We start from the raw sequence: 26,528 nt of genomic DNA on the forward strand, positions 1-26,528 counted from the left end.
TGCCAGTATCTGGGGCTTGTGGAAGAAGCCATTTGGAAAATGCTCCTGCTTCCAGTGGTTCTACACGGGTGACTTCTTTGGCACCACATTGCCAAGACTCGGGATTTTGATGGAGCCACATTCCCAGTGTTCTGTTACTCCACCCCATACTGTCTCTCCCCAGGTGTGACCCCTAAGAGTCACTCCCAGGGATGTTTCCCTAAATCCCACGAGTCTGGAAGGGTGTGGGAAGGTTGTGTGTTGCAGCCTGCACAGGTTCCTGCCTGCTGGCAGACCAAACCAGAGCTCAGCATCCACATCCCATCCCTCCACAAGGGCTTAAGAAAACAGGAAAGGTTTTCATAGAATCATGGAATCCCAGGCTTGTTTGGATTGGAAGGGACCTTAAAGCTCATCTTGCCATGGGCAGGGACACCTTCCGCTAGCCCAGGTTGCTGCAAGCCCCATCCAACTGCCCCAAAAGCCTGGCATAAGCTAGAACTGGGTTTAATCTCAGGCCCTGCACTGACTTTGCCTCCAGTCCTGCCTCTCAGCAGTGCTTGTGACTCCCACAAAGCAATCCCAGAGACATGGAGGCAGGATCGTGCCTGTGGTCGAAAGAAGGGCAGTTCTCACTGCACCACAACTCCAAGGAGATGGAGATGGCTCAGTCGTGGCCCTGCAGGTCTGCAGGAATGGCAGGCACTGGAATGTGATGGGACCAGGGCTTGAGCCTGCTCAGCAGTGCTTTGGGGATACTGGGAAGAGAAATAGGGAAGGTTCATATTGCTCTTATGGCAGATGCATGAGATCATTTGAGCCAAATGCTGTTGAGAAAATAGTAATTAACCTCCAGAGAGCCAAGGGAAAGGAAGAGAAAATGAAGCGGGTAAAACATGGGATGGAAACAGGGAGGCAGAGATGGCTGAGAGCACAGAGAGCCAAGGCAAAGTGTGCCTGGGGGCACAGGGCATGGAGGAAACGTGGTAAACCTGTGGGACCACACGGCCAAACATGGGGGCATCCTCGTGCAGGAGCAGGAGCCATGTTCCCCAACTCATCCTCCTTCTCAGGAGGGGAAGCAAAAGGCAGAGATGGAGGAATCAAAGCCATGATACCGAAATGCACAAAAGGTACCAAATCCCCGAGCCCGGATGACACATCTGGAGCCCTCAAAGAGCTAAAAACCAAGTGACTAATCTCTCAGCAATAACACACAAATTCACATCCTCCAACTATTGCACCGAGGGCAGTAAACGCTGGGCCTACATTTTAAAGAAGGCCCCAGGGTATGCTAGGGATTACAAACCAATAAGCTTTGCTTCAGCATGAGGAAATGGCTGGAACAATTATGCAGAAACGTAATTAGAAATCTTGTAGAGCAGGGGCTCCTGAGCTGTCATATCCACCATTTCAAATGAACACACGCTGTCCCAGCAGCTCCTCTTTCCCAGGCTGGGTTTTTCCTGGGTCGTGCTCTCCCCCCATGGACACACAGGCTGTGCTCCTTGAACAGAAGGCACAATTTGGGGCTGGGATGGCAGCAAGGAGAGCTGTGAGGGGCTCAGTTCCAGCAGGACCCATGTCAGACAGAGGGACTTAGGCTCTACCAAGCTGTTGGCACCCACTCTGGAAGCGCCAGGGATGATCCAGTGTAGCCCAGGGCATGTGGCTTCATCCCTGTGCTCCCAAGAGCTGCTACCCTCTCCCCTTCTCAAAGATGCTGCAGCCAGCATGGATGTTCTGCACAACGAGAGTCTCTTGGTGGGAGGAAGCAGCACATGCAAGCATAGAAAGGAACCTGCCATTCATGCATAGATGAGGAAGATGCCATGGGAGCACCGAGCAGCTCCATCCCTGGGGGTTTTGCACATCTGCAGATCCAGACCCTGACCAAGACTTGGCCCCTGTCACCAGTGCCAGGGCTCAGAGGTGCTGGGAAGATCCTGGTAGCCATGCCAGGGGTAGTTGTCTGCTCCTGTTGTGTCTTTCCCTCATTCAGGGCACCTTTTGCATCTCCCCATATCCAGCCACCAGTTTGGGGACACCTCAAGGAAGGTAAATGGAAGTGGGTCCCTGGAAGTGTTCAAGGCCAGGTTGGATGGGGCTTGGAGCAACCTGGCCTAGTGGAAGGTGTCCACTGGAAGGGTTGGAACAATATGTTCTTTAGGGTCCCTTCCAATCCAAACCGTTCCAGGATTCTATGGTTCTAAAAAATGTGCACTTGGCAACAAGATTTGATGGTGAACAAGGCAGTGCTGGGTTAACGATTGGACTCCAAAAGACCTTTGGAGGTCTTTTCCAACCTAAACTTTTCTATGATTCTATGATTCTAAATCCTGAAGATTTCACTTCCATTGTTGAAATTAGCCAGGAGCTAAAACCACCTCATTGCCTTAGAAAAACAAGCTCAAACATAAGGAAACTAAACCAAACACTCAAGTGACCAAACACCCATCACTCACCAGCAGCTAGCCAGGGTGTCTCTGAGTCCTGCAGGGATTGGATGTGCTGCCTTCCAGTGCTTCTGCTTTGGGTTATATTCATTCACTGCTAACAATGGGATTGCAAAAACAGAACTGTATTATGGGATCTGCCCCATCACTTCCTTCCCTCCCACTTTCCCAAATAGGTTGAGGGGCAGGGAAAGGTCCACAGGGTTTTAAATACCTGACTCAGAATGAAAAACACACACAAAGAAACCAGCTGAGAAAGGCTTTTCTACAATATTTTTTTGTGACAAAGCCCTCAGGCCCTTGGGACCCAGCAGCAGAGATGCTTGGAGTGTACCTCTTTGTGTGCTCCAGCCCCCCCTGTACCCCCAAACCAGCCCTGCTGAGCCCCTGTTGCTGTGAGGTGGGGGTACAGGCACAGCTGGCACAGAGGAGTGTTTCTGCCCTATGCTTTTCTTGGCAGAAGGAAGAGCAAGCACCTCCCTCAAGGGCCTCCTCTGCCTGCCTTGTGCCCCGGGGCGTTCGTGCACCTTTCTCTGGAGCATTGGCAGGGGCACCACAGAGACTGGGGCTGCTCTGGAGGGATCCTGGTCTGGGAATCCCCACTGCAGCTCCCCGCAGCATATGCCAAGGGGCCTGAGGACTAGAAATCAGGAGGGACCCCCGCCCTGGCTCTTAACTGTTGGAAAAGTAGGCCAAGTCTCCCAGGCTCTCTGTGCTCCTTCCATCACTCCCAGCATCTCTCCAGTTCACTCCTGCTGACCCTGCCCTCTCTCATCCCACCAGTGTGATCCTCAGACTCAACGGAGGTCCCGATTGAACCGCATCCCCTTTGAGCTGGGCCTGTGTGGTGTCTCACAGGGCACTAATGCTGCAGGTGTGGAGTCACAGCACAAAAGAAGGGCAGGGCAGGGAAGAGGAATGGATTGCCCAGCCTGGGAACTGCCCCTTCAGCCCACCTGAGGCAGCTCAGGAGCCTCATGGTGCTCGATAAGGGCACTTGCACTCTCTGGCATCCCCAAGAAGGACCAGGAGGTGATGAGCACCACGAACATCACTGGGAGGTCTGGTGCTGGTGTCCCTGCAGGGCTGACATGGTGGAGTGATGGTGTCACAACTGCTGTGCCCTCCCCACATCTCCTTTGCCTTCTGCAGCTGCTCCCTCCCAGCTCTCTGCAGGGTGGCACTGGAGCAGTGGGTGCTGTACAAGGGCAGTCAGCTGAGCTGTCACTTGGGACCAGCCCTGTTCAGCTTGATGGGCTTTGAACCCACGGTGCAGCCCCTTCACAGGGAAGGGGAGTACAGAGGAGAGCACAGGTCCCTTTCTCCCTTGCATTTCAGCAGTCTGTGTGCAGGCTGTGCCCTCCACCCTCCCTTCCCGTGCCACCACCTCCTGTCATGAAGCACCCCGGTGACACCAAGCACTCTGCCCCTTCACCTTCCTCACCACTCAGGAGAGGCCAGCAGCTCCCTGTTCACTCCACAGTGCCCTTTGATGCAGCTCTCCAGCCCACGCCAGGCCCAAGCCACGCTGCTGTAATCAGGCCAAGAGGTTTAGTTTTGTGAGCAAAACATAATGTGATCAGGTTTGCTCAGAACACCTTGCTGTGAGCCAGGCCAGCACTCTCCAGTGTTTTTCCTTCCTCTGCTCCTCTGCCACTTCACTTGAACACTTGTGCCTGGCACATACAGCCCTCCCTAACCCTTGTGGCCCTTCCCACGCTTGGCTCCATGTGGGGCACAGTTGGATTTGCTGGGTGAGGGAGACCATGGGTTCTTGCCATGCAGCACCAAGTTTGCTCTCCTCTGGCTCATACCAAAGGTTGCAGCTCCCTGTGACACCCCTGTACCTCACAAAGCCATCTCCATACTCAGCCTTGATTTCCAAAAGGCTTTCCTTGCTGCCTGAGGGCCGAGGTCATGGTGGCTTTGCAAGGGATCTCAACCTGAAGTGGCTGAGGGATCTGGTTATCTTGAAATGGGATCAGTGGATTAACAATGGGATCTTATTAGCCAAACCTCCCCTCCAAACTGTCTAGGGACACTAGTTTTACATCTTGCTATGGAGAAGACTTGGACACCAAGAGTGCTTCTTCTTCTTGGCCCTTAGATCCTGCAGCTCGAAGTCTCTTGTGATTAAAGTCTTGGTGACTCTGAGCCAGTGTGAGGCCTGGAGGGTCAGGGAAAGGCTCTGCCCAGAGGAGGGGTGACAGGAAGAACACTCCTTCCATGATGAGACTGCCCCCATCATTCCCAGACTGTCCCAAGAGCCTGGTCCCCACTCTCTCCAGAATGGTTCTTCACACCCATCACTCCCCACTCTCAGTCCACCTCATCAACCTGTCCCTCTTGCACATTCTTATTTCACTTCTCTCACATCCAGACACACTCCACCTGTTCCCAAAACAAGCCCCTGGGCAGTGGAGCCCAGAGCTGGGCACAGCACCCAGGCCACCGTGTCATCATCCCTGAGAGGCCAATGGGACACGCTGCTCACCTCCTTCCAGACCCTGGCAAGGAGTCACCTCCCTGTCACCCATTTCCAGCCCTGTTCCGAGTGCCTGGAGGTGTCCCCCCCATTTCCCAGGGGCTCAGACAACCTGTCTCTGGGTCACCCCAGCTCATTGCTGGCCCTGTCAGAGGTCAGAGCCCGGCCCCAGCAGTGCAGGGCCAGCTTCTGTCCTGTGCCAGGCCACCAGTGGTGCTGCTGGCGGTGGTCGTGGACTGGTTTGCCTGCCCTGCTCTCTCACCCCCTCACTGACAGGCTCACAGGGATGTGGGCTGCAGTCCCTCTTGGGGGCCCTTGCACCATGCCAAGGGAGCTTTTCTTATCTTCACAGGAATGAAAACCTTTCTGAAATCAAAGTGCTTGGGTGGCTTTGAAGAGTTTCCTCTGGAGATGAAATAAGGCTGTTTGCGAGTGTGAGCGATCGCTGCCGCAGCTGCAGCTCCTGGTGAGACTGGGCTGCTGGTGAGCTCTGGGCAAGGGCACTGGACCTGGGGCTACCCCAGGATGGGCAGTTTGGCCAAAGAAGCCACCCTCCAGGCTGGAATCTCCCCCTCGTGCAAAGCCCACCAATACAGAGCTTTTCTAATTCATTTCTGACGGATGCACACTGGGAATTGAGTGGCATGAAAGGCAACCAACAAAGGAATGTATTAGAGGATTATGTGGAGAGGCTGGAGGTGTTCAAACAACACCCTGCACTGTAAGGGGCTGCTCAAATCCTCAAGTCCCCAGGACCCACAGGGTCCATCTGGAGGGGAAAAACAAATTCAAGGGCCAGTGCTGTAAACAAGTCTGAAGAAAACCTCCCCTCCTGGAGGAATCCACCCACACTGCTCTGCTTTGGGATGCTGGATGAAGGGTAGATGTGGAGGGGCCAGAGACAATTTTGCTGTGGGTTTGGGGACAGGCAGACATGTGATCTGGGACTCACCAGCACAGGCAGTACCTGTCAGCCTGCCCTGGGGAGCAGAGATTGCCTGGGAAGCCAGTGTGCACGTAGATTATTTGTTGTTTGATATTTTCCCTTTAATGCTTTTGTCCTAAAATAAATATACAAAAGTTCAGGGCCCTGCAGGTTGTGCCTGTTGTGGGGGAGAAATGGATGGCTGAATCAGTTATTGCTTTGGAGCAATCGATGCTGTTTGTTTACCAGGATGGGTAAAGTCTGCTCTCCCTGGACACATGTTCTCACAGCTCCTCAGGAACCTGCCCCAAAGCTACCTTAGCACCCTGCCCACACAGCCCTGCCACCTCTCCCTGCCTCCTTCATGGGTCAGGGTGGCTCCTGGGCTTTGGGGACAGAGGGACTTTGGAGACAGAAGGAATTTGTTAAGGAGGGGTGAAGATCCACGCTGGATCCCAGCCTGGGATGGAGATGATCAGGCTCAAGGGGAAGTAGGCTGTGCTGTGTGCTCTGTGCCAGCGCTATGCCTGGGCACAAGCAGGGAATGATGCTCAGCCCATGCATCCCATCTCGCTGCATGCCAGGTCCAACTGATCCCCACACCAGAACAGACACCCTGACACATATGTCATCCTCGTGTCCCCCACCCCAAGTGAAGACCCCAAAACAGGGATCCCACACTCCAGGCTGCCAGATATCCTAATTGAGGCTCATTCTCTCCTTAGGGGTGGCTATATCTGATCAGGGCCACCATGGTCAGGAATGCTGCATCCCTTGTGAGAGAGTCTTGGTTGGCCTTTTCCACATAGCCCAGCTTGTCTGCCACTTGTTTAGCACTGTATTCCCCTTGGAGTCTCCCTGCAGCACCTCTGGATTTTGCCCTGAAGGAGTGTCGGCTCGAGGGTATTGCAGAGCAAACACAGAGCAGAGGTGAAGGGGCAGCCTCATCCCCTTACAGCAAACACAACCCTCTGACCTCCATCCCAGCCCTGCAAAGGTCACAAGGGTCCATCGCTGCCACCACCTCCCCCCTGCCCCATGCTGGCCCCAGGCCTGTGCCCGTGCTCCTGCCATGTGCCAGCTCCACAGACAGCACCCCAACCTCCCACCAGAGACTGAGGTGTGGCCTCAGTGCACTCCCTGCCCTCTCCATCCATGAGATCCCAGTGCCAGGGCTGCCTGTCCCTGCCCTCCGTGTCCACAGGGATCTTGTTCCTGCTGATGCTCATGGTCCCTTCAACCTCCAACTCCCTTCTCCTTTGCTGTCTCCATTCACTAACCTTGCCTTGGGCTCCCTCTCAGTCTGTCCCTGCCATCTCCTGCCAAATCCGTGCTGAGCCTGATCTCTCCATCCTCTAGTGTCCCTGTGCAAGGTCTGTCTGTCCCCACCACAGTCCCTGCACACCTGCTGACACCCAGCACCCTCCCTGCCATGGTCCCTGCTGTGATGTCACCTGGAGCCCCACAAAATTTGGCTGGCCATGGCTCCCTGATCTGTGTCTGTCCTTCCAGGAGCAGGGATGAGGGAAATCCAGCCTCTCTCTCTCTCCGTGCCCAGAGCAGCTCCCATCCTGCCCTGCCCAGCCCAGCCTCCGTGGGCAAGTTCCAGCTTGAGATGAGGTTTTTGCTGCTGTGTGACCCGTCCCCCGTGTCAGTCATGCTGGGCAGGGCAGGTCTGATCTGGTCTCCTCTGCTTGAGTTTCCTCCTGCCTCCCTTAGGCTGCAGGATCTTGCAGGGAGAGGTCGTGGCTGCCCAGCCAACAGCTAGCTCCTGCTCTGAGGATGTGGAAATCTCCCTCCACCGGTGCCTGCTTGCTTGTCTCCAGGGCTGGACCATCCCCCAGCAGCAGCTGGAGGTGGGTTTGCAAGCAGGAGACCGTTGGACCCTAACAAAAGCAGGAAATGGCTGTAATTCTCCTTTCAGAGGAGGTATGAATAGCAGATCCCCAGAGAAGGCAAGGCCAGCTCAGAAAGCAGCAGTGATGTGATAGACTCAGCTCATTGCTTGCAAAACTGGGCTTCCTGAGAGCTTCCCTCTTCCTGCTCCTCTCCAGCCTCTCCTCGTTTTAGGCCAGCTCTGCCAGACCTTCCAGCAGCTCCAGCACTGGCAGGACATGAACCACCAGTGTCCTGGCCAGGGTGCTGTTCCTAGACCTGCACCCTACCAGGTCATAGGGTGCCCAGGCTGGGGGGCAGCCAAGGGGGCCAGAGGACCTGAAAAACCTGATCTAATAGGTGGCATCTCTGCCCATGGTAGGGGTTTGGAATGAGATGGGCTTTATGGTCACTTCCAGCCCAAACCATTCTATGATCCTATGATTCTATAACCTCACACCTCATGCACAGAACCACTTACTGCTTCCTGCTCAGGATCCCCCATGATGAGCCCCATGAACAAGAATTTGAGTATTTAAGGGATAAAGAGAGTGCCAGAGGCAGGGGATGGGAGGGGAGACCACCACAGCCCAAGTCCCTGGCATGGGACTGGGAACAGCAGGAGCTTCCCCTTGGGGGTGACTCACAGCCTGGGGAAGTTGAGCATCCCACAGGCTTCTAATAGTCCCTGGGAAGCTCCTCTCAAGTCTAAATCCCAAGATCAACTTGGGCACTGAGCATCAAAGCTCAATCTGCCATCAGGGTTTCATTTGGGGGGCTCTGCTGCTGCTTATTCTTGAAGAGATGTCTGGTGCTGCAGAGGATAAGTGGAGGTGGGAGAAACCTTCCTGCTCTCTGCACAGGTCTGTCTGAACCCTGAGGCAAAGGATTGATTAATCATTGCTTGATTAATTGCAGGGCATTGCAGACAATCTGTTCCCAACGGCCTGTGAAGGGAAGGGATGAGGTGGAGGACTGGCCAGGGGAGGTCACTCACCCCAGCCCATCAGTGCCTCAGCCTCAGAGCTGCTCCCAGATGCTGGATTAAATGGTTTCTTTTTTAAAGAGAGATCTAATCTTTTGACAAAAGCTGCAGCAATGCTGTGAGCCCATCATCTCCCTGAGAAAACTTCTTCCAGCCTTCAAATGCTTTCACCACTTGGATACTGGATTTCAATTCAAGGCTGAATCTGCCTCTCTTCAGCTCCAGCCCTCTTGGTATACCTTGCTGTGGGATTTAAGGGTCTCCCACTATCTTTTCCACGTGGGAGGACAGGTATTCAGATCACCTGATAACATACTTTTTAGCAAGCATCACATCATGAGGCCTGGTTTTGCAGCCTGTGATCGGATCTGTGACGCTCTGTTAGGCTCTCCTGGTATTTCCCTGACGTCCCCTGGGTGTGGGTGCCAAAAACAGTGCTTCTCCAGCAGTGAGTTATTCACTAACTCTCTCCTTTCAGATCCCCACAGACCCCCACACAGAGACACACCAGGTGTCTTTCAGGGTACTTGTTCACACTGATCCCTAATTACTCTTCCATGGACATATCTGCATCACTGGATGAGGCAGATATTCCTGGGAGGGCTTTAAATGAGCTCCCCTGGTTGCTGGTTAACAGCCAGTGTTCCTATTTCCAGCCTGTATAGACATGCCTGGAGTCACTGCTTTCCAAGATCCAGCCCGCAGGCTTAAAATCCAAACTTCATTTCCAGATACATTCCCATGTTTATCTGCATTCAAATACACCCTGACCATTTCATCAGCTGTTTCAGGGTGAAACCATCCTCTCCCCTTTCTATCTCATCACTCCGGGTGTCATTTTCAAGCTTTCCCAGCAAAGATTTCATATCTTCACCTCCATCATTGATAAAAATGTTTAATAGCAGTGGACGAAGAGCAGGGCCCCGGGGGAGGGAAGTGGAAATAGTGCTACTTACTGATATCTCCCCATTAGCAGCTCCTCTAAGATCTGCCAGGGAAGCATTTTTAATCCATCTAATATGTACCCTGTTAATTCCTTATAATGCAAGTTTTAATCAAAATGTCAGGTGGAAGTAAGTCAAATGCCTCGGAGAGATCCGAGCGTGCTGTATCAACACAACTGCCTTTCTCAAGCAGCCCGGCAATCCTGTCAGGGAGAGACAACAGGTTTGTGTGACAAGCCCTGCTGCCTGTGCCACCACGCTGGCTGCAGCTCCTGAGCCTGGGGACATCCCATCACCACCTGGTCCTCGACCCAGGGATCCATCTGTGGACCTAAAATCCACCAGAGACCAGCAAACCCCCCCTGAGCAATACCCTCACCATCTTCTCCAAGCCTAGACCCATATTTCCTCATTATTCTGGGGATGGTGGTCCCTGAGAGGGATTGAAGGGGATGAGCCTTCAAGGCTGGATGAGGATGTTTGAGATGCTCAACCCCAAGGATCCATCCCAGGAAGAGCTTCCAGCGTGGCAATGGTGGAGCCCATGCAGCCCTGAGGGACAGAGGACAGTGGTCCCTGGGGAAGGGGATGAGTTTTCAAGGCTCAACAAGGAGGTCCAAGATACTTGGCCCCAGTGTCCATCTCAGGAAAAACTTCCAGTGTGGCAATGGTGAGCCCATACAGCCCTGAGGGACAAGGGATGGTGGTCCCTGAGGAAGGGGATGAGCTTTCAAGGCTGAATGAGAAAGTCTGAGATGCTCAGCCTCAGTATCCATCCCGAAAGGAGCTTCCAGCCTGGCAGTGGTGGAGCCCGTGTGGCCCTGGGACACGAGGTGGGCTGAGGGCTGTGGGAGGACCAAAGCTCAGGGGCTTCCCCGGCTTGCAGGATCTTTCATCCTCTGTCGCCACGAAGCCGGGCCAGATCTGCATTTGCAACAGCCCACAGAAGCTGCCTCTGTTGTCTTATTTTTGTTATTTTTGAGAGGATATTTTAGCACCGAGCACATTCCCTCCTGTTGCCATGGCAGCCGTGACAGGGGTTATATACCGTGAGAAAAATACCAAAATTAATGAGTGAGTGAAAGAGCAGCCAAGAGAAAAACAAGGTTAAAAAAAGAGTTAAAACAGTAATAAAAACAATCTCCCAATAATTCGGCAGCCAGTGTCCCACAGGCATGACAGGCAGCGAACATCCGAGCCCTCCAGCTCTTCCATCAATCCCAGCGTGGGGTTGGCCGCCCATCTCCCGTGGCCAGAGCATCCCTGTGGTCCGAGGGATGTGCTGCTCCCTCAGCATCCCACTTCGACTCCAGATGGGGCTGAACCCCCCCGGCTCCTTCCCCCGCAAACCCGCAGCCCTTCCTGATGCGGGAGGAGTGCGGAGGAGAAGTCCTTTAATGTGCTCATTTCCTTGCATTTGGGTTTTGAGGATCTTTTTTTTTTAATTGTAGAAACAAGCGAATTGTCAGAACATGTGTTATTAGCATTTGCTGCCCAAATCCGAGCTGCTGCTTCTCCTGCAGAGCCCAGAGCTGATGAGAGAGAGAACAGAGGAGCCTTTGAACTCCTTGCAGCAGACGGCAGCCAGGTTGCTGCGTGTGTGTGTTGGGGAGGGGGTATTTATTCTCTTGTAAGGTTCATTTGCTCTCCGTGTTTCCCTTTCTTCTCGCTTTCCCAGAGATTTAGCTGGATGCTCTTCCCTTGCAGGCTTTGTTCTTCTGACAAGGCCCTACTGGCACCACGAAGCTGCTGTCGCTGGGTGATGCCAGAACATCCCAGCACGGGGTACCTGTGGCACAGGGCAAGGCAGAGCCTCTAGCAGCAGCTCCAGAGGTGGTGGCACTGCCAGCACTGGGACAGGCAGGTGGGAAGGGTCTGGAGGGCCTCATGAAATAACTCTGCAGCCAAATCTGGAGTTTGATGGTTTCTTATTGCTTAGACTGACTCTGCTTTCTGGGAAATGGTGAAGACAAGGCGAGGATCGGTGACTCACTGTGACTGTTATATAGTAGGAAGAAATTCTTCTCTGTGAGGGTGGTGAGGCCCTGGCACAGGTTGCTCAGAGAAGCTGTGGATGCTCCATCCCTGGAAGTGTCCAAGGCCAAGCTGGATGGGACTTGGAACAACCCGAGCTAGTGGAAGATGTCTCTGCCCATGGTGAGGGTTGGAACGAGATGTCTTTAAGGTCCCTTCCAGCCCAAACCATTTTTGATTCTATGATAACACCCTGGAGAAGGAAGTGTAGGGAATGGCAGTGCCCGTATCAGACATTTTGTGCTGTCAGAGGGCAAGGAGCACCCTGGCACTCTGGGAGGGGCCTGGCTTCTTTCAAAGGCAGCAGGGTGGAAGAGGAAGGTAGAGACAGACAAGGCAGCCCTGGGCTGCCAGGTCACCAATGGTCTGGACACAGCTCCCCACCAGCTCCCCAGGTCATGGGCACTGCAGAGGGCTCTGCCAGAGAACACATCTGGGCTGCACACAGGTGGTTCCTGATGCCAGGACACTTTTCCCTTCACTTTTGTAGAGCCTGGATCTGCTCCTCAGAAACATAAACGTGCCTGTGCAGAGGCTGAAGGTGTCAGGCACTGGTGTCCCATGAACAGGTGGCATGCAGTGATCTGTGTGCGTGCCCAGGGCACTCCCTGCACAGCTGCCTACTGACTGCCCCGTGACTCTTGTGAAATAGAAACCTTTGGCCCCCAGCAATCTCTGAAGTTTGCCATCCCCGCTCCACAGGCAGCCTTGGATCCACAGGGTCACTCCCTCAGTTCCTCCCATTGCTCCAGCTCTCTGTCCCTCCAAGGAGTGTTGCCAGTGACTGATACATCAAATCTCACGTCGTGTGCAGAGAATTTCATTCCCTCTCTCTGCCCAGATCCCCAGCTCACTCTGTATCAGCAGGGCAAATCCTGACAAACCCCACAGCTCCTTTCCCTGCCCCAAAGGTGGGCTTTGACCTTCCCTGGGTTCTCACTTCACATCTTCTGCTAAATCGGCTTCATGAGAATTGACACTCTGAAAAAAACCCAACACATGGACGGAGACGCCAACATCTCTGCAGGAGCAGAAAGTCTGGGAGGAGAGCTGTGTTTTCCATCCTGAGGGGATGACTGTCCAGCCCCTTTTTTCTGCTCAGCTAGACGAAGCCTTGACAAGGGCTGAGCTCCCTTGTTGCCGGGAGAAAAACCGGGGCAATTCGCGGGGGGAAGGGGGTGAAAGCAGTGCAGTTTTGGGGAAAAGCGGGGTGATTTGGGCTGAGATGGAGCCAGTCTCCTCCGAGCAGGCGGGCGCAGCCTCTAGATGGTGCAGTGATGCAGCCGAGCTGAGCATGTGTGCGGCGAAGGGAGCTGCGCAACAGGTTGGCGTAGCTCAGCGGGAAGCAACGCTCCCATCCCCGCGCTGCGGCGGAGCACAAAGGACTTTCCAGCATCCTGGCGAGAAATCTGCACTGCAACCGCCCGGGAAAGTGGGTGCTGCTCGGTGAGAGGCTCCATGGCGTGCCTGACCCTCGCAGGGTGCTGAGAGCCTCCGCAGCACCTACCTGTGAGAGCGCTGAGGCCTCTGGCAGGGCCAGGCTGCAGCTCTTGCTGGCAAAGGGAGCACGGCCGCTCCTTGCAGGAACGCAGGGGCAGTGGAGGCATCTAGGGAAGGGGCCCCCCTGGAACACGCTGTCCCCAAGCCCCTGGGGACTTTGCTTGCCCGTCCGAGGTGCCGAGGTGAGGACCCAGCTGAGGCAGAACAGCTTGTGAAAGGCACCGTGAGGGCACTGGGAGCTCGCGGGTGCTTTTGGGAGACGCAGGTGTCCCTGCACCCTGCAATAAAACCATGATTCACCGAGGTGTGACGGGCCCCACCACTCCGGGAGGTGAAGTCTGCAGCCTGCCTCCAGCCCTCCTGGGCTGCAGGGTCCCGCTGACCTCGCTCCCCCGGCGGGACCCTCCCGGCGTTGCCCGCCGGGTCCCTGTCCCCGCGGTCGGGCTACGGGGTGTGAAGCGCCGGCTGGAAGAATAAATGGGTGAATTAATTATTAAGAGAACCGAGAGCGGAGTGAAAGGGGAGACCCGAGCCACACGAGTGCGGGCGAGGAGCAGAAGGGTCCCCGAAGTGAGGGGGTCTGGGGGGCTGCGAAGACTCCCCTTCTCCAAGGCCACGGGGCTGGGCGCTGTGCCAGCAGCCCGGAGCCGGGTGGCTCTGCCGGGAGCCGCTGCCCGCTCGTCCCGGCAGCCCGGCCGCGCTCGGGATCTGATAAGGAGCCGGAGCTCCACCTCCCCACGGTGGCGGCGAGAGGCGGAGGCAGCGGCGGGCGGGGGCGGGAGGGAAGGGGCCGTGCCTGCGCTGCGCTTCCCCTGCACATCCTCACACACATCGAGGGACGGAGGCGGGCACGGACCGAGCTGCCCACCGGGGCTGCCTCCAGCCTGAGCCGCCGCTCCGCCGGAGGAGCCGCAGCCCCGGCCGGGGGAGGGGGGCGGTTCCCACGGAACATTTATATATTTTTTGCCCCCCCCTCCCCTTTTTTTTTCTTTTTTTTTTTTTTTTTTTTTTTTTTTTTTTTTTTTTTTTTTTTTAATTTTTTTACATTTGGTTTGCATCCGTGGATAACGCTCGAGAGGAGCCGGGGGGGTGGGGGGAGCCCGTTCCCCGCGGGCAGGAGGCGATGGAGACGCCACGGGACCAGCGCGCAGGGGCTCGGCACGGAGCGCAGCGCCGGCACCATCCAAGTAAGAGCTGCGGAGCGGCCGGGACCCCCGCCCGCCGCTCTCCCCCGCCGCGGGGGGCGGAGGGGGGGGGGCGTTGCGGGATGCCCCGCGCGGGCGCCTGCCGCTGTGCGGGAGCGCGGGGCCAGGCGGCGGCGGGAGCGGCGCTGGCGAGCATCCCGTTCCCGAGCATCCCGCATCCTTCCGCGCCGGGCTGCGCGGGGCTCCGCGGACAGCGGGGCGGCTCCCGCTTGTCCCAGGTCCCGCCCGGGACTGCCACTTGTTGTGCGGTGCGGCGCGGCGCGGGGCCAGCCCCGCGCGGAGCAGGGCGGGCGGCGCGGGGTAGTTGCGGGAAGGCGGCTCTGCCGGGGTGCGCGCGTGTTTCTGTGTGTTTATTTTTCGCCGTGGGGACGACTCTGGGTGTGTGTCCTCCGTCCAACCCTGGGTGTGTGCGCCCGCGGGCTTCGCGGGTGCGTGGGAGCGAGAGAAGTTGCGGGTGAGCTGGGAGCCGGCTGGGAGCGGGGCTGTGCGTGTGCGTGTGCGAGAGGAGCGGGGTGCAGGGGGCTGGCGGGTGCCTGTGCCCGTGGCGGGGTGTCTGCGTGGGGGTGCGTGCGCCAGCAGGATGCGGGTGCGGGAGTGGGGTGCGTGTGTGTGCATGTGCGTGGAGCGAGGCGTGCGGTGGTGTGTGTGCGCCCGGCGCGGGCTGTGCGTGCGGGTGAGTGTGTCAGCGGGCTGTGCGTGCCTGCGCCTCGGAGAATCCCTGTTTCCCTGTACGCGACGCTGAGCGCTAAGCCGGTTCCGGGAGAGCGGCTCCCGTATTTTTTCCGCGCGTGTCCGCGTGTGTGTGTGTGTGTGTCCGTGTGTGTGCACCGTGACTCTGTGTGTCTGTGCGTGTGTGTCCGTGCGTGTGCGATGTGTCCGTGTGCGTGTGCGTGAGCGGGGCTGGCGGAGGCGCCCCCCGCTCATCCGCGGGGGCCCCGCTCCGTGCCCGCAGCCGGAGCCGGCGTCTGCGGGAGCCTCAGCCCGCGCAGCTTCGCAGGGACCCCGGAGCCTCGGCCGCGGCGACCGGGAGCGGAGCCCGGCCTTCCTCCACCCTCCCAGCCGGCGGGACCGGCGGCAGCGGCTCCCCTGGCGCGCTGCGAGGACGGGGGTATCTTCTTCCCCCTCCTCCTGGTCCCCACATCCCTCCGGGCTGCATCCCTGGAGCAGAGCCGCTCCTGCTGTTCCCAGATCCCTGTGGCCCTGCCGGGGTGTTTCAGGCCCCGCGACATTTTTGTCTTCCTCCAGGGCCCCCCTCCAGCCGTGGTGGTGGGTGGGACGGTGGCAGGAGGGAACAGGAAACCGGAGGGGCTGCGGAGGACCCCTGGGTAGGAGGATGGAGGCTGCCACCCTAGGGAGGCTCTGACAGGTCTCTGCCTCACTGGCTGCCAGAGTTGGAAAGGATGTGGAGAAGGCGGCAGGAGGAGGGAGGGCCCTGTACTTTGCCTGCTTTTCATCGCTGCACAGCTCCTAGAGATGATTTTGGGGTAAAGCTCTTGACAAGTGAGTGGGGTTCCTCGCGGGGTGCTCCGGCTCGGGCCCAGCCTGCAGAAATGCTGAGCAGCCGCAGTGGCAGCCAGAGCTGGAGGAAATCCTGGGATGTGCCACAAAATACCCAGGATTCAGCCCATCAGTGCCTTTGGTGCAGGGCTGACCATCAGTGGCCTTTTTCTCGGATAACACGATCCCCAGTCTCAGAGCGGAGCCGATGCAGCCGCGATGAGCTGATGAGCCTTTGCTGCTTGCTGGGATGTTGCTCCAGCTCCGAGTGTCAGAGCAGAGCTGGGAGGTGGGGGGGGAGGCTGTGGGGGGGATTAGTCCTTGTGTGTTCAGTGTAGGGTTTGGACAGACTTGTAAGCCATGGCTCCGAGCCACATAATCAGCCGCTGGGAGCAATAAGAGGGTGGACTTTGGTGCCCATTCCCGAAGCGGTGCTGCCTTCCGTGGAGCGGGGCCAAGAGGCTGTGGGAATCACAGGGAGCACAGGCTTGTTCAAGCAGTTGCTTAAATTCTCAGTGCTTTATAACCTCTCTCTTATTAGGGCTTGTGTTTTTTTTGTGGAGATGGCTGAATTCTGTTGGATTTTGCATGCCACTGTCCTCCGAGAGCTTCCCAGTCATGCATTAAGCAGCGTGACTAACACCTCTCTCATGTGGTTCAGTCTCTCTCACACTCTCCCCGTAGGGAGAATTATGTGTGCGGAGGAATAGTTGTTTTGGGAGGGGTTTTTATTTTTAAGTGCTCTGTGCTCTGCCAGCAGGTTGATGAAAAGGTGCCTGGCACCAAAGAAGAAAGTGTGGGATGGTCCTTAGCTCCCATGGGAAAACAGCCTGATGCCTTGGACTGGCCCCTGGGAAGCCTCTGTCTCCTGCACAGACAGGCTTTTACCCAGTGGAGGAGGCTTCCTTCTCCTCCCTCTCCTCCTCCTCCTCCTCCTTCTCTTCCTCCTCTTCCTCCTCCTCCTCCTGACACCCAACTCTGGGCTCTCCCGTCTGCACTCTGTCATTCGCGCTCCTGGGTCCTGAGCAGGATTCCGAGCCCTGCCGAGCCCAGGGCCCCGCGTGCCTGCCGGCAGTCCCGCTCAGGTTCCCAGCCCCTCTCCTCCTCCAGTCTCCCTGCTTTGGAGGGTTCCTTCACCTGCAGGAACGAGGCTTGGATTCAGACTCCAGCCCCATTTTTGAAGCAGAAAGCGTGAGTGCTGGGCACTTTTGGGTGACACCCTTCCTCCTCCAGGCTGGCACAGGGCTCCTGGCATTTCCAGCTCCTGGGCCCTCCCTCCTGGCTCACTCAGAGCCGTGTGAGACATCACACTGCGTTGAGACTTTCCCCTTTACCTGCGATCTTTCACCTCACACCAAGGCTTAGTCAGGCTGGTGCTACGTCATCGGCAGCCATGGCCCAGCCCAGTGCAAACAGCCTTGTGCAAATAGGCTGGTGGTGGGTGCAGGTGCCTCTCCCGGCAGGGGCATCCTCTGGGAGCCCCTTCCCAACAGCTGGAGCTGCCCATTTCCCCTGTCCTCACTGCACAGCCATCTCCAAGGGGCACACGGGGGATGAAGGTTCACCCTACAGAGGCAGGTGGACATGGCACGGTCTGGTGTGAGTGCCCCCCTTGGGTGTGGGCAGACACAAGTGTGACCCAGCCAGGGTGTGCACACACACAAGTGCTCCCACACGGGGTGACATCACACAAACACACACCCGGCAGGGATGGGGACATGCGCACACGCAGCCCCCGCACTGGCACACGCGTGGCACGGCACGCACACACAGGCACTGGGTACAGGGACAGACCCACAGCTGGGGCACAGTCCCTGGGCAGCCACAGATGTGCTCCGTGACATGTGTGTACATCCTGCTAGTGCACATGTGGCATGTTTGGTTTTCCCTACAGGGACAGCCCTGCTCTGGGTGCGTTCCCACCCCCTGAATCCTCCCAGGACACACACACATGTGTACACACACGTGTGCACACACACACATTGCCTGTGTTGGTGCGGAGATGTGTGGTGTTTCTGCTCATCAGCCAGGTGGGAATGGCTCTTCTCTGCTCAAAGGATGTGGCAGGTACAAGGGAGCAGAATCAAGCTCAGCTGCAGGGACATCATTTCATCTTCAGAAAGAGATGTGTTTTCACCTGAGGAGGGAGAGCTCCTCTCTTGCATGTCACTTGTCCATGGGGAAGCCGAGGAGTGGAGGGACCAGGAGCTGCTGGCTTGTGGGAAGTACCAACGTGGACAGTGCAGGATGCTTCTCTTGTTGGTGATCTGTACAATCCCAGGGTAACCAGCAATTGGGCACTTTCTGCGTGGCACCGTGGAGGGGACATGGTGATGGAGCACTCACCCACCCCATAGGCTAAGTGCAGAGTGTGGAGAGGGGGAATGATGGGAGCAGGGAGAGAGAGTTGGTGCTGTTGGGCCTTGGCAGATGTTTGTGGCTGTTGATTTTAGGGCACTCAGCCACTGTTTTTTCGGGTGCTGGTGAGCTGGGCTGCATCCCTTCATGCTCACAGCTCAGCCAAAGCTGTGTGGGTGCACCTGGACCCTGGAGTAGTAAGATGTGTTCCCACAATGGAAAGCAGCGGACAGGAAAGCCAAGCACAGCACCAGGCAGGGGCTTGGTGACAGGGCATGTGGTTTGGCACAAGTCTTTGGGGCTGGTGTTGCCTGGCACTGCCTGGGCAGTGTGTGGGTACAGGAGGAGGTTGCAGTGTCGGGGTGCCTGCGGTGCAGCTGGTGTCTCTGCAGTGCAGGGGGGCAGCACGGGGTGGGCACTGGCATGGGGTGGGCACTCAGTGCCTGCATGCGGTGTCCCAGACTGGAGTGGGAGGGAATGGGAAGGAACAGTGTGTCTGCAGTGAGCGAAGGGAACAGTATCTGCTGGCGCAGGGTGTGGGGTTGCCTAGTGACTGTGCAGCGAGGGGAGATGCTGTGCCTGCCATTGCAGTGTGCCAGGCTGTGCAGTGCCGCTGCTCGGGGGGGCTGCCCGTGTCGGCTGCCTGCACTGCAGCAGAGTGAGCAGGGGGTCTGTGTCCCTCTGACTGCCAGGGGCACAGGGGGTGGCAGTGCCCTGTGTGCAGTGCAGGATGGGTGATGCATGGGGCTCCTGCATCCCTGCAGTGCTCAGTGGGTGGTGCCTTCGTACCTCACAGTGCAGGCTGGCAGTGCCGGCAGTGCAGCGAGGGCAGCGCTGCTCTGTCCCTGCCGTGGCAGTGCCCAGTGTCCCTGCAGTGCTGGATGGGTGGCAGCCCTGCAGTGCCCCATGTCCCTGCAGTGCCAGGTGGGTGGCAGCCCTCCATTTCTGCAGTGTCCTGTGTCCCTGCAGTGATGGATGGGTGCTGTTCCTGCAGTGCAGGCAGTGCCCTGAATACCTGCAGTGATGGCTGGGATGTAACTGTATCCTGGTAGGGCCCCACATTCCTGCAGTGCCAAATGTGTGGCAGTCCTGCATCCCAACAGTGTCCCACGTCCCTTCAGTGATGGAGGGGTGGCAGTGCTGCATCCCAGTAGTGCCCTGTGTCCCTGCAGTGCTGGGTGGGTGTCAGCCCTGCATTCCTGCAGAGCTCCCCATTTGGTGCTCCCATTTCTGCGTTGCTGGCAGCTGCGTGCAGTGCCTGTGTGTCCCTGCCATGCATGGCAGGCAGTGCCCCTGCGCTGGTGGCACACAATGCTCCTGTGTTTGGGTGGTGAGAAGCTGTCTCTGAGCCTGGCCGGCTCCCATCGGGTTGCTGGCAGCAGACTGCCTGCAGTCTACCCTGTTAGTGTGTCTCGTTGGGTCTAATTACAGTTTGTGTGGTGACGAAGAGGGTGGACAGTGGCAGGAGTGGCTTCCTGTCCCTTTGCAGGAAGCCAGGGCTGAGGTTTCAGTGACTGGGTTGCTCACCCGAGCAGGGCGGTGCAGGAACTTCGCAAGGTGGGAGCGGTCCTTCAGGGCACTGGATGGTGGAGGCTGCCAGGAACCCATGGCTGGGCCAGCCACTGAAGCCCCTTCCCTCAGGGGGCTGTGTCAGGACCATGTGCAGTCCCACATGGCACAGCAGGTACACCCAGAAGGATGTGGGCTGGAGCGGAGCAATCCCTAACCTCCAGTGTCTGTGTCTCCTCCAGCTCCCCTGCAGTGCAGGATGAACCCACTGGCATCCTGCCTGGGCCTGTGGCTGCTCTTCCAGCTCCCTGCCCTGGTCTCGGGGACACGTGTGGTCTACAAAGTGCAGGAGGAACAACCCCCCAACACCCTCATAGGGAGCCTGGCCTCCGACTACGGCTTCCCAGATGTGGGGCACCTCTACAAGCTGGAAGTGGGGGCCCCATACCTACGTGTGGATGGCAAGACTGGGGATATCTACACCACAGAGACCTCCATCGACCGGGAGAGCTTGCGTGAGTGCCAGCACCTCCTGCCCGGAGAGCCCTGCTTCCTGGAGTTCGAAGTGTCCATCACTGACCTGATGCAGAACAGCAGCCCCCGCCTGCTTGAGGGGCAGATAGAGGTGCTCGATATCAATGACAACACCCCCAACTTTGCCTCGCCCGTCCTCACCCTCTCCATCCCTGAAAACACCAATATTGGGACGCTCTTCCCCATCCCCCTGGCCATGGACCGGGACTCAGGCCCCAACGGTGTCGCCTCTTACGAGCTGACGGCTGGTCCGGAGGCGCAGGAGCTCTTTGGGCTGCAGGTGGCCGAGGATCAAGATGAGAAGCAGCCGCAGCTGATCATCATGGGGAACCTGGACCGGGAGCAGTGGGACTCCTACGACCTGACCATCAAGGTGCAGGATGGCGGCAACCCCCCCCGGGCCAGCAGTGCCCTGCTCCGCATCACCATCCTGGACATGAACGACAACGCGCCCAAGTTTGAGAAGGCCCTGTATGAGGCGGAGCTCTCGGAGAACAGCCCCGTGGGGCACTCTGTCCTCCAGGTGAGTGCGGGGGTTTTCTTCTCCCCAGCTCCCCTCCTACCTGGCTGCAGCAGGGACAACCCAAGGAGCATCATCATGGCTGCTCACTGCCATGGTGAGGAGGGAGGGATGGATGGAGGAGCCCACAGTGTCACCCGGGGCCAGCGAGGAGGCAGGTCCCTGGGATGTCACGTCTGCTCAAAGGAGGTTGGAGAGGATGTGCAGGAGGGCACCGCCGGAGCGGGGGCTGCAGGACATGGCTGAGGGGCAGCAGCAGGGCTGGCGGGTGTGTGGGAGCAGGGAGCCAGGTTAGTGGGAGGGCTGGGACCTGAGGTCCATGGGGAGCCTGGCTTCAGGCCAGACCAGTCTCAATGCTGCCTGCAGACAAGACATAGACCCTTTCATAAGTTACATTCCCTTGGCTGCTCCGGGGAAACTCAGGAGGTGGGGGGCAGGCAACATCCCTTCTGCCCGTCTGGGGAGGCTGCCCATGGCTTCACAGGTGCCTTACTGTCTGCAGGGAGCAGGGGCTCTTCTCTGTCTTAGGCAGCGGTGCAAACTGGCCCAGGGAGCCCAGGGGGTGGATCTTAGTGGATTTGGCTTGGAGGGGGCATTGAGATGATAGTAGTCGACATCTGTTTATCTGCAGCTGCCATCTTAATAAGCGGAGCGCGGCCAGCTCTCATCTGCCTGCTAATTCTGATGTGAATTTTTTAAGAATTCATTTTTCACTGTTAAGAGAATGGAAGTTGGAAGCAGATAAGGGAGCTGCATGGCCGGGAGGAGAATGGGCTGAGACGCTGCTGCTGCCATTGCTCAGCTTTTATCTTTCAGGGGGAAAATGACTTCCACCTGTTTTGTGAGTGGAGGTAAAAGGTGGAATTTACATTTAACAACTTTCGTTCTTCATCCAAATCTGCTGAGCAAGATAACTGTGGAGCAGCAAATGGTGCAGAGAAGAGGCTGCTCAGAGAGCCGATTAGGGAGGCAAATGTTAGACAAACCTCATCTTCTTTAGAAAGCAAATAATAGGCGTAGAGGCAGGTTTATGGGAATGCAGAGCCCCTGACGGGCAGGCAGGGATGGACAGTGCTGTGCAGAGCTTAAACAGCCCCAGTTCCCATTGGCTGAATCACTGGATGCCGGGATGGATCTGCTGCAGCTCCACACATTGTTGCCTTCCTCCTCATCCTCACATCAGCCAGGCAGCTGCTCGAGCCCCTCCTTGGGGGCATAGCTGAGGAGGTTCCTCCCCGCTGCTGGGCTGCTGGCTGGGTCTCAGCAGCACGGTTCCCGAGGATTCCCTGCGTGCTGGAGCTGGCTGGGAGGGGAGCACAGCCAACCAGCCCAGCCGGTTTCACTGGAAGAGCAAGGCAAAGCCTCCGTGCCGGAGGGCGGTTCCGAGCTGCTCTGCCAGTCCCAGACTCTTTGCCCCATAGTCCCTGGCCCCAGAAGAGGAAATCCTGGTTTTTCCCCCCCGGCTGTCCCCAGGGAAGGCCGTGGTGGTTTGTGGAGGAGCTCACTCTGCCAGGCCCTCCTGCTCACCACTTATCCCTCTGTCCCACAGGTGAAAGCCAACGACTCGGACCAGGGTGCCAACGCCGAAATCGACTACTCCTTCCACCAGGCCTCAGACATGGTGCGGCGGCTGCTGCGCCTGGACCGCGCCACGGGGCTCATCACCGTGCAGGGGCCCATCGACCGTGAGGACATCGGCACCCTCAAGTTCTCCGTCATGGCCAAGGACAAGGGCGCCAACCCCAAGAGTGCTCGCACTCAGGTGGTGGTCACCATCAAGGACATGAATGACAACGCACCCTCCATAGAGATCCGAGGCATAGGGCTGGTCACCCACCAGGATGGCATGGCCAACATCTCGGAGGACGTGCCAGTAGAGACAGCAGTGGCTCTGGTGCAGGTGTCTGACCGAGATGAGGGTGAAAACGCTGTGGTGACCTGCGTGGTGGCTGGTGACGTGCCGTTCCAGCTGCGGCAGGCCAGCGAGTCAGGGAGTGACAGCAAGAAGAAGTACTTCCTACAGACCACCACGCCACTGGACTATGAGTCAGTGAAGGAGTACACTATCGAGATTGTGGCAGTGGACTCGGGGAACCCGCCCCTCTCCAGCACTAACTCCTTGAAGGTGCAGGTGGTAGATGTGAATGACAATGCTCCTGTCTTCAGCCAGAGCTTCACCGAGGTGGCCTTCCCCGAGAACAACGAGCCTGATGACCTGGTGATGGAGGTGAGTGCCACCGATGCTGACAGTGGCTCCAACGCCAAACTGGTTTATTCCCTGGTGACAGACCCTGCCTCCAAGGGCTCCTTCACCATTGACCCTGACTCTGGGGAGATACGGGTGAAGGCAGTGTTGGACCGAGAGCAGCGGGAACGCTACGAGTTCTTGGTGGTGGCGGCAGATAAGGGCAGCCCCAGCCTGAAGGGCACAGCGTCTGTGGCCATCAACGTCATGGACAGGAATGACAACGACCCCAAGTTCATGCTGAGTGGCTACAACTTCTCGGTGATGGAGAACATGCCACCCCTCAGCCCTGTGGGCATGGTGACGGTAATCGATGCTGACAAAGGAGAAAATGCCCGTATCCAGTTGTCAGTGGAGCAAGACAATGGGGATTTTGTCATCCAAAATGGCACTGGCACCATCCTCTCCAGCATCTCCTTTGATCGGGAGCAGCAGAGCACTTACACCTTCCGACTCAAGGCGGTGGACGGTGGAGATCCTCCCAGGTCTGCCTATGTGGGGGTGACCATCAATGTCTTGGATGAGAATGATAATGCTCCCTTCATCACTTCACCCTCCAATGCCACCTACAAACACATCCTGCCCCACACCAGCCCCGGCCAGCAGGTGAGCAAGGTCAAGGCGGAGGACATTGACTCTGGTGTTAACGCAGAGCTGATCTACAGCATCACAGGAGGCAACCCCTTTGAGCTCTTCCAGATCTCCCCGCAGAGCGGAGACATCACCCTGGAGAAGGAGATCCTGCGCAAGCACCACGGCCTGCACCGCTTGGTCGTGCGTGTCAACGACAAGGGCAAACCCTCACGGCACGGCACGGCGCTGGTGCACTTCTACGTCAACGAGACGCTGGCCAACCGCACGCTGCTGGACACGCTGGTGGGGCACAGCCTGGACACCCCGCTCGACATCGACATCGCCGGGGACCCCGAGTACGAGCGCAGCAAGCAGCGCAGCAACATCCTCTTCGGAGTCATCGCTGGCATTGTGGCCGTCACGCTGGTCATCGTGCTGGTTGTCCTGGTGCGCTACTGCCGGCAGCGGGAGGCCAAGAGCGGCTACCAGGCAGGCAAGAAGGAGACAAAGGACCTGTATGCACCCAAGCAGGCCAGCAAGAGCGGGAAGAGCAAGAGCAAGGTGAAGAAAAGCAAGTCTCCGAAGCCGCCCAAGCCCACGGAGGATGAAGAGGAGACGGGGCTGCAGAAATCGCTCAAGTTCAACCTCATGAATGACTCTGTCAGCGACAGCCCCCGAATCCACCTGCCCCTCAACTACCCGCCGGGCAGCCCAGACCTGGGTCGCCACTACCGCTCCAACTCGCCACTGCCCTCCATCCAGCTGCAGCCTCAGTCACCCTCTGCCTCCAAGAAGCACCAAGTGGTGCAGGACCTGCCAGCCACCAACACCTTTGTTGGCACCGGGGACAACAACTCGACGGGCTCCGAGCAGTACTCGGACTACAGCTACCGCACCAATCCCCAGAAATACACCAACAAGCAGGTAGGAGAGCTCATCCTGAGGCCGGCAGTGGCCCCCCCGCTGCACCGGGGAGCCATCTGGACAGAGGTGTGGGAGTGAGCATGGACTGGCCCCCAGCCCTGCATGTGTGGCCCACGGGGCTGGCAGAGGACTACCCTGGAGCCGAGCCATGGAGCCTGGTCATGGGGCAGGGAGGAGACGGGGATGTGAGGGGGAGGTCAAAAACTGTTGGAGCCCCTTGTCAGAGTGCCCCGGGGCTGGGTCCTGGTGGCGCTGCCTGGGTGACGGTGACGTGAAGGGCACTGCATGTGTGTGCCTGTGCATGTGGGGCTCTGGGGAGGCAATTCCACCCACCCGTGTCCCCTTTGGGGACTGGCACTTAGAGCACTGAGGAGGGCGATGCCCACCCTCCCATCCACCTCTCTGCTTGGGCTGGCTCATGGGGAGGAGGGACTGGTCTTTCTCCTGCCACAGCTCTGGGCAGCCAATTTCCAGACCTGCCCTGGTTCAGGGAGCAGGGAGGAAGGCACTGGCCTTGCTGTTGCCAGCCCGGCTCTGCTGGTAAGGCTGAACCTTCCACCATCCCTGCACCCAGGCGCCTCAAAGGAGTTCAGCGCCCACTGCGGCTGCCTGGGCAGGTGGGGCTGGGTGGAGGAGCAAAGCTCTGCCTTTTTCCCAGGCTCAGGCTCTGGCTTCCCCCAGGCTCGGGCCCCCTGCCATAGCTGGCGTGGCGAAAGCCGGGCTTCCTTAGCGTGAACTCTGGGCCCGGAGCTGTGGCTCTGCCAGAGCCGCATGGCAGCGGCTGCCGGGAGGGAGAGCAGATCCTGGTGGCATGGGCACGGGGCCGTCCGTGTGCCAGGGCTGGGTCTTGTGCTCAAGGTGGGGGGAGCGGGGCACCGGGGTCTCTGCTGGGTCACTGCTCTCGGTGCAGCGGGGGGTGTGGTGCGTGCGGGGCAGGGCGGAGGCAGGTCTTGGCTGCGGATGGGGAAGCGCTGCTCGCTGGTGTGCACTGGAGCTTGGAGCTGTCCTGGGAGGTCGTGGGGTAAGCACGAAGCTTGCAGGACCCTCTTTCTTGGGCTGTCTGGCCAGTTAACTTGCACCACATTTCTGCTTTGGCACCTGTCAGACCTATCCTTAACTAGCTAGGGAGGGAGAGGGGGGATGAGTGCCTGTGGCTTTGCCTTCTTCCTGGGTCCTGTGGGTGAGGAGCACTCACTCCCACCGTGCTGTACACCCTATGGAGACCCCTGCTCCCTTCTTTGTACCCCAGAGAGCGGCAGGCTGGGCTCCTGCCGTGGGGCTGAGCTCAGCTGCCCTGTTGGATTGACTTCAATAAAGTTTTCTATTTTTGACCAGTTGTGCCTTATTTTCCCCGCTGCCCCTGAGGATGGTCTTGCTCTCAGCAATTTCCCAGGCTTATTTTCCATGATCTCAGCCTCCAGAGCAGCCAGGCCCCACAGAGCCCAGAACTGATGCTCACATGGACTGGCCATCTCCACAAACCCTCCACCACATGCCAGTGTGACCAGTCCAGAGGCCTCATGGTGTTGACCCCTCATTCCCAAGTACATCTCCCATCTCCAGTCACTGCCTGGCCCTCTAAGGATGCAGCTTCCTCCAGGACATGGTTCACAACACTTGCATGTGCACACACACACACGCACATGTGTGGATGTGGAGGCAGTCCGAGCCACGGACTAGCCAGTCCAGCTTTCTTTCACCCCAACATCCTCCCTCAGAGCTTCTCCTGGTTGATCCCCACATCCTCTTGAGCCCCACCCATGCCCCAAAGCCAGTGCATGGAGGAGCAGATCTCTGCCATGCAGTGCCTGGCTACCATGACCCAAATCCTGCCGGGGAGGGCTGGGAGCCGCAGTGCTGCAATGAGGACGCACTTTGCGGTTGCAGATGGAGCCTTGGTGTGTCAGCAGTGCCGGGGGGAAGCACCCGGATCAAGGTGCTCCCCAATCTGGGATGCGTCAGGAAGGAGAGATGCTCCCA

General features: G+C 57.9%; 1 protein-coding gene and 1 long non-coding RNA gene across 5 annotated transcripts in view; both read left to right on the forward strand.

Annotated features, from left to right (window-relative positions):
- The first annotated feature begins 7,611 nt into the window (after positions 1-7,611).
- Positions 7,612-8,785, forward strand: LOC114066131. The gene is made up of 2 exons (XR_003573123.1): positions 7,612-7,701; positions 8,639-8,785. It is a non-coding gene; the product is annotated as an uncharacterized LOC114066131 (long non-coding RNA).
- Positions 8,786-13,017: 4,232 nt separating this feature from the next.
- PCDH1 (protocadherin 1) overlaps positions 13,018-26,528 on the forward strand; it is a 55,768-nt gene continuing 42,257 nt past the window's right edge. For 3 of the 4 annotated variants that reach the window (XM_027900564.1, XM_027900567.1, XM_027900568.1), the window contains exons 1-3: positions 14,193-14,370; positions 19,995-20,809; positions 22,356-24,548. In XM_027900564.1, coding sequence (XP_027756365.1) covers positions 14,307-14,370; positions 19,995-20,809; positions 22,356-24,548 — 3,072 coding nt within the window. In that variant the 5' untranslated portion in view covers positions 14,193-14,306. Of the gene's footprint in view, positions 13,130-14,192; positions 14,371-19,994; positions 20,810-22,355; positions 24,549-26,528 lie in introns of those variants that run through there. The other variant, XM_027900565.1, reaches the window with a different exon arrangement.

Source organism: Empidonax traillii, unplaced genomic scaffold, assembly GCF_003031625.1.
Source record: "Empidonax traillii isolate 1590-97213 ecotype Southwest subspecies unplaced genomic scaffold, ASM303162v1 scaffold740:size344948, whole genome shotgun sequence".
NCBI lineage: Eukaryota > Metazoa > Chordata > Aves > Passeriformes > Tyrannidae > Empidonax > Empidonax traillii.